The sequence below is a fragment of the Diabrotica undecimpunctata genome, chromosome 3 (assembly GCF_040954645.1).
Source record: "Diabrotica undecimpunctata isolate CICGRU chromosome 3, icDiaUnde3, whole genome shotgun sequence".
Lineage (NCBI taxonomy): Eukaryota > Metazoa > Arthropoda > Insecta > Coleoptera > Chrysomelidae > Diabrotica > Diabrotica undecimpunctata.
In genome coordinates this window covers 143,453,277-143,461,349 of record NC_092805.1, presented here as the reverse complement: position 1 = coordinate 143,461,349, position 8,073 = coordinate 143,453,277, and the positions used below count along the sequence as shown (strand labels likewise).

General features: G+C 29.7%; 1 protein-coding gene across 1 annotated transcript; it reads left to right on the top strand.

The window, feature by feature from the left end:
* The first annotated feature begins 601 nt into the window (after positions 1-601).
* On the top strand, positions 602-7,658 carry LOC140437495 (exosome complex component RRP43-like). Its single transcript, XM_072527057.1, has 5 exons — positions 602-762; positions 822-996; positions 1,690-1,984; positions 2,275-2,395; positions 7,398-7,658. Exons 1-5 carry the CDS (start codon positions 746-748, stop codon positions 7,615-7,617), a joined length of 828 nt encoding a protein of 275 aa, XP_072383158.1. The 5' UTR covers positions 602-745; the 3' UTR covers positions 7,618-7,658.
* Positions 7,659-8,073: the final 415 nt, after the last annotated feature.

Sequence of the window (8,073 nt, the reverse complement as noted above, 5' to 3'; positions counted from 1 at the left end):
GTTGAAACATCTTGAACAGTTACCAATCAACTATCTTCTTGACACTCACGTGATATATACAAAAATGTCAAATACATTTATTTAATTTAATTTTAAAGAGTAAAAACAGTCATTTATGTAAACTGTACTTTTAATTATTAGAATCCACTATTATACATTTTATATTGGGAAATGCATTAAAGAAATATTTAAGTATTATAATAATAACATAATAATCCTAGGTATCACATGTTGATTTGAATCTATAAAAGAACCAATAGAAATTCATTATTCAAAAACTATGATTTCCATGTGTTTCGTTCAGGAAAGCAACTTCCAATAAAATATATAATTGCAATCATGTTTGATAAAGATTTATATTGGAAATTGTAAGTATATTAACGGGCGATTTCTTTAATTCGTTTATTTCAATGAGAATAATAATTTTAAATAATAAAAAAAGAGGAAATTATTTTGTTTGGATAATGAGTTAAGTAGATCATAAAATCTATTTCACGTTACTATTATATAAATTTTTATAATTATCATATTGTTTATTTATCCTAAACATGGATGAATACATAATATGTAGAAGTGCGCTCACTGAAAAATAAAATGAAAAAGTGAGAAGTGAGGTTAGGTAAATATAAACAAAGTACACGAGAATGGAGAATTTCTGAACAACTTTTCGTGATTAAAGCAAGGAAAATAGAGTGTTAATATTCCTTATAAATTGAATTCTGTAAATATTGATTAAAGACTTAAAATGGCGCAACAATACAAGTAATTGTTACTGTTTATTGTAATTATATAAATTATTAAAGGGTATATATCTCTTCTAGGTCTCTACATCCTGTAAAATACTACAGAGACTATTTGTCACACGAAATTCGCCCAGACGGTAGAGAATTTAATAAATTTAGACCCATTCTACTCAACGTCGGAACAATAGATACAGCAGATGGATCAGCTATTGCTAAAGTCGGCAATACTACTGTAGTTTGTAGTATTAAAGCTGTAAGTGTAATCTTATATAAAACAAAACAAAGTAACAGTGAATTTAATGTTTATTAAACACAGATAAATATTAAGAAACATAGTCAGAAATGATCCATAAGTAGATTGTTTCTTATGGATTTGTGCCATAAAATCACTATCACATTATTGTTGCATATCTTTATGAATTCATAATGTTTGTTGATATTAAACTCGTTTAAGTTTAGTTGTTTTACCCAGGTGGACACATAAGTAAGCTTGTTTGTGGTACAAGCAGTGCTTATCGTGATTTAGAGAAAAACAATGTATTTTTTGGTTTAGTCTGTTTTATGGCATAATGTGCTTCATTCTGTTTTTTTATTTGTAGAATAATTATTTGTTACCCCAGAACAAACTGAAATTATAAAATAAACTTGGTATTTGTTTTTTCAGCTTCTAGACAAAACAAGAATTTATTTTAGAGTTTATTAGATTTATTTCCAATGATCTTTTTAGTTCAGGCGAGACACACTAATCTCTGACACTTGGTTATAAGACCTTTGTACCACTACTTTCAATGATACATTTGACAGAAACTGAAAAAAGGAAACAGTTTTAGAATAATTTTTAGTACCTATTATTTTTAAACCTAAATTTTCTGCTGTTTATTATTTGTAACTATTATAGAAGCAATATTATGAATATATTCATTTATGCCTTACTATACTTTTTCAGGAACTCTGTAAACCTAAAGCAGATGCACCAGACAAAGGATTCTTGGTTCCAAATTTAGAATTGCCTCCTCTATGTTCCTCAAAATTTAGGCCTGGACCACCCAGTGACCAAGCTCAAGTTCTTACACAACTCATAGCAGAGATCATAGATAATTCCAAATGTATTAACTTGAAAGATTTATGTATATGTAATGATAAGCTGGTTTGGTGTCTTTATGTGGATTTTGTTTGTCTAGATTTTGATGGATCAGTAGTTGATACATGCCTAGTTAGTTTCTTAGGAGCAATTAAAACTAGTAAGTATAGATATGTTTGAATATGTTTTACTCAATAATTTTGTTTTAATTTGTAATTCTTATATATTCCAGAGCACTGTTGCTGATATAAAATATGCTCTATGTATCTTCCATTTGAAACTGTATCATTCAATACCATGTTATTTATAATATGTTCATTTCTTCAACTTCTAGCACTGTCTTTTGAAGTTGAATATATTATTACTTACTAAGAAAGAAAATATAGTAAATAACATAGAAATTTTGTACTCTAAATCCGATTTAAACATGATAAATTCTTATTCTTTCAGTAACACTACCATTTATTGATTATGATCCAGCTTTAGACAACATACAAGTAAACTTAGAAGACAGAAAGCAAATCGAAATATATAATACCCCAGTATCTACTACTTTTGCAATATTTGATGAGTAAGTATAACTGTTTAAGGTAAATTTTAATTTACAGAATCCTGGAAATAGAAGGTAACTTAAAAATATGACATTAGAATTGAATTCTGAAATCCCAATGGTCATATCTTCAATATGACAATAATTGAGTTAACAGTTACTATTTTTTTTTACCACTACTGTTCTAAATAGATGCCACTCAAATGGAGCTTTGCAGGCTACCAAGACAACCAAGAGGAAGACCACAGATAAGATGAATAGATGACATAAAAGAACAGCCAGAACAAATTGGAAGAATATTGCTCAGGATACAGATCGATGGAAGGAGTTGGGAGAGGCCTACATCCAAAAATGGATGACAAAAGGATCTATGATAGAAGGGATAGATCTAAATAGATGGTTATTGGTAGCCTTGATAATGATTTCTACATATTACTTTAATCAATTATGTCTTCTTTCGCATTTTAGTTATGGGACATATAAATTTTTTTATCAAATTAATCATTAATTCTTGGATTCATTAATTAATGAATTTAGATCACTTAAGAGACTTTGGTCAGTAATAAATTAAATAACTACTGGAGGGTTACAGACTGTACCCTTACTGTTTCGAAGAGATATTCAGTTATATAAAAATGGTATAAGTATCTTATAACGCAAAAATAGGTAATAAATATAAAATTTTTATAATGTACCAATTGTTCATACAAAAAATCAATTGTTTAAAATAATTATTCCTCCAAGTAATATTATAATAGGTACAGTTCTCGGATCACATTCCTAAAAGACCTGCATCATAATATTATTTATATTTACACCAGCGTAAGCAAAATAAGCAAATAATAAAATAAATATCTATGGACAGATCCATCAAACTTTGAAACGAAACCGTAAGGGTTTACCTTTCATAAACATTTTACAAGATTTTGTTGGGTTTACAATCCAAAAATGGCCAGAATTTAGCAAATTTATCAGACTGCTTTAAATTATCGTTGTTAGGCAAATGTAGATTTTAATTCTTTTTTGTTTACCAACAAATTGGTAACTAAAGAAAATAGGCACTCAATTTTTGATTAAAGTACTTCATAACGAGTCAAATATAATTGGAAAAATTCACCGATTAGCATACAAGATTGAACAAATAAATACTGAGAAAAAATAAATCACTTATATTGCAGAATGCTGTAGATTGGATAAGTACATGGAAAGTATTCATACTACATCAATAAATCTAAGTTATACCTATAACTTTGGAGAAATGATGAACATACTGATAAATTTTCTTAGAGTTTACTCGAAATATCCACAACAAATAAGAAATTTAATGTTTGAAGCAGATATAAAAGAATTAGTACCAAATTCATATCAAATTTACACCGATGCCCCAAAAAGCAGCGAGTGAACAGCATCAATATATGATTCACAAGTTAAGTATTAAAAAATGGTAAATATAATACTAACACAAGCTTATATTCGGCGGTGTTAATAGGTATATTAGAATCCTTACATTACCTGTCGACACCTCACTAATTCTGAGATTATCATAATGTTCCCTCTTTATGGACAGAGTGGAGGTTACCCAAGAGACGGCACTAGGCTCGGGCTTCAGTCTGGTAGAGGTATCTTGGTCGGGGTTCTTTGCAGCTCAAATACAAAGAATTAGTTAGTGGAGTACTGAAGATAAAGAGAAGAGATGTTCGAAGATAAAGAGAAGGGAAGTAATTGGGCACCACCATATTTTTAAAGGTACAGGGAAACCTACGGCATATAAAATAAGATAACGAGAAAGGTAAGGCACGGTTAGGATAATCACGCGATATTAAAGTAAATGCTCCAGAAAAAATTTTATTGAACAGTTAAATAGCAAGAAATAAGTTACTGCGTAATTTATTATTAAATACAACGAATAATATTTTCTGAAAAATAATTATGAGTAATTTAGTATCCTTCTAGTATCTTCCCTTTAGTATATTATAGTTGTACAATATATATACAATATATATATATATATATATATATATATATATATATATATATATATATATATATATATATATATATATATATATATATATATATATGTATATATATACAATATTATAGTTGTTCGGATAAATTTCCGCGGTCAGATGAATGAAAATTACTTAGTTCTCGGGAAGAACCGCGTTGAGAATTTATTACTCGACGTTTCGGCACCCATTTTGGAGCCATTATCAAGAGTGATACGGTTCGGTTCGAGTTCGGGGTCTCAATCTGCCTACTCCCCTCACTCGAGACGTACCAGTATCGTGTTCTATATTGCAAGAACTGTCTTTCGGCACTGAGGTCTCAATCTGCCTACTCCTCAGTCACTCGACACTGTGACAATGTATTTTTCAATGTAATTTTCAATTAAATTAAATGTTCAAAATGACACCATTCACTTTTTGACAATAGCCGAGGCGATTTTGAAATTCTCGCACAACCTTTTGTACGACCTCGGGGGTTATTTTGTTAATTTCTTCCGTTATCCTAACTTTTAAATCAGCAATACTGTTTGGTCTATTAAAATATACTTTAGATTTTAAATAACCCCATAAGAAGTAATCGAGAGGAGTCAAATCTGAGATGTAGCCGGCCATTCGATCTTTCCACGTCTTCCAATCGACCTATTGGGAAAAACTTCGTTTAAATAATTTATAACTATACGTGCAAAATGCGGATGGCTCTGTCTTGTTGGTAGTAAATAGATCGATCTATCTCATTTTTATGATTGACATCAGGAAAAAATCTTCGTAATGTAGTCACTAAAAAGTTAATCAAAAAATCTAGATAAACCTCACCATCAACTGTGCCCTCAAAAAAATAAGGACCATTAATTTTATTGTTAATGATACCAGCCCAAATGTTAATTCTTTTTAGGATATTGCGTGAGTCTCACACACCAAGTGAGGATTTTCTCTGAGTTTGTTAACCGTTCCGTTTAAATGAAACGTCGCTTCATCAGAAAAAACTATTTTGTTTATGAACTGCAAATCTGCGTTCATTCTGTCCATTATCATTTCACAGAATTCTTGCCTTCTATCGGGATCATCTTCATTTAACTCCTGAACCAACTGAACTTTGTAAGGGTGGTATTTTTCTTTATGCAAAACTCTCAAAATAGATGATTTACTTACTTCATTGACGGCGGCCAGTTTTCGAGTTGTCTTATGCGGATTTTCCTCAAATCATAACATCTAACTTTTTTTCATCAGTAAATTTAACATTTCTATCTGGTTTTTCAATATTTTTTACATGGCCAGTATAACGAAACTTCTGTTCAATTTTTCTAACTGTAGACTGCGAAACTTGTTGACCAGGGTATTTATTATTAAACATTTCACATACCTCCTTTTGAGTTCTTGTTTTATTACCAAAACCAATCATAATTAAAATGTCTATTCTTTGAGTCTCGGACAAATGAGCCATAATTAAATTTAATACGCGCACAAATATTATACTGACGTCTTTTAGTAACTTTAAATACCTAAATGACAGCAGCCTACTAGATTCATATCAATTGTTTATTTGGTTTTTTGACTAATATTTTATTATCTTTAAAGGGTTTTCCCTAATGTTTAGCAGAACAGATTCGAAAATACCTGATTATTTCTAAAGTATATTTTAATAGACCCGGCAATATTGCTGATTTAAAAGTTAGGATAACGATAGAAACTAACAAAATAACCTTCCAGGTCATACAAAATGTTGTACGAGAATGCCAAAATCGCCTCGGTTATTGTCAAGAAGTGAATAATGGTGGGCAAGTTGAACATTTAATTTAATTGTAAAAATCAATTTTCTCAGTTATGATTGCACAAACTCAAAAAAGTTTATATTGCTGAACAGAGGACTAAAATCCCTTTCTAAAAAGGTGCCACACGACCCCCTTTGTTATTTAAAACTTTCGAGGTGGTGCTTATAATTCAAAGGGGGTGCTGGAAGGGGATAATATTTTCATACTGTAAATTGTCAATTTAAGAATAAAAATCGACCTGTTTCAGGTTTTTTTCAGATAATAGATAATATCGCTAAAAATGAATTTATTCCATACATATGGACCGCATGGTATATATATATATATATATATATATATATATATATATATATATATATATATATATATATATATAATTATATTGGAAATTATATATAATTATGTAGGAAATTATATTGTAAGATAAATGAGCAAAATCAGTGAATCGGCCTTGGTGGAATGAGTCTTAAACGGCCCGTAGTCATATAACTCCAAAGGAAAATAAAGGGATCTACTTCCGAATTTTTCCTGTAAAAGGGATTTATATTTATTTACGTGTCTCATTTACAGCATGTTTTCTTTTTGAATCATCTATACAACCTTTAAATATCTTTCCTTATTTTGCTTGCACTTTAACAACTATCTATTTATCTAAAACCCTTCATTCATCCAGTACTGGACACAAATCTCTTCCTCCTGTGTTCATTTCCCTCTTTCCTGAGCATCCATCTTGCTCTTCCATGTTCTCTGATATTATATGTCCTCATCATTCTTTTCGGCGGTCTTCCTCTTCCACGTTTGTATTCCCATGATCTCATGGGCAAATTCTCATGTGTGTCATGGGTAAATTTTTTTTTGTATTCAATATATATAATATGTATGTATATATATATATATATATATATATATATATATATATATATATATATATATATATATATATATATATGAACATCAGGCAGTGGCGAAGGAAAGTATCCGACAGGGCAGAATGGAAGAACATTGTTAAGCAGGCCAAGACTCACAAAGGGTTGTAGCGCCATTAGAAGAAGAAGAAGAAGATGTGTATATATATATATATATATATATATATATATATATATATATATATATATATATATATATCCTGTGTATATTTTAAATTTATGCGGACGTTGAAATTAAAATTTAGTAAGAAGTTGACACTTAATCACCTTTTAATATAAAAACATGACTATTATTAATTTTAAAATGCATATTTTTTAGCAAAGTAATTCTGAAAGATCCTACGTTAGAAGAAGAAAGTTTGTGTTCTGGTATTTTAACTATCGTTTTTAAAGATGAAGAGTTGTGCTGCGTTCATAAACCAGGAGGCAGTGCATTAAATCAAGAAGAAATTCAACAATGCATTAAGGAATCAAAAGAGAGAACTCCACTTATTAAGAATTTAATAGAGACAGCCGTAAAAGATTATTCAAAGACATAAATACTTATTTTGATGTTATATAATAAAGCATTTTATACATATTTTGTGTTATATTTGATGACTCCTAAAAAATTATGTTTTGAGTAGAAGTGATATCTGTCATCGATTGTATTAAAATTGATCAACATTATTTTTCATAATGAAAAGTATCTCTAAGTGGAACCATAAATTGTAAAAACAATATTTATGGTGACATGAGACATGCTACTAGCTCTGGTCCTAACCTCCCTCTCCAAAATGTTACCCATAGGAGAGCAATTGGACTTTTTAAGTCCTTTTAATAACCCACTAATGGTAATTAAATATTTCCTAGGGCGTTGGCAACTTAGCCATTTTTCTTTTAAAGTCCATTTAGCCCCTACGGTTCAAGCTGATGATGACAGTGATGTCGAAACGCGTCCTATATTTTAGCAAATAAATATTGTTTTTACAATTTGTGGTTTCAGAGATTAGTAA

What these genes read in the sequence shown, in the direction of transcription:
- LOC140437495 (XM_072527057.1), top strand. An exon ending in CTTAGGAGCAATTAAAACTA is followed by an intron (nt 1,985 to 2,274) that starts GTAAGTATAGAT and finishes TTATTCTTTCAG; the next exon opens with TAACACTACCATTTATTGAT. An exon ending in ACTTTTGCAATATTTGATGA is followed by an intron (nt 2,396 to 7,397) that starts GTAAGTATAACT and finishes CATATTTTTTAG; the next exon opens with CAAAGTAATTCTGAAAGATC.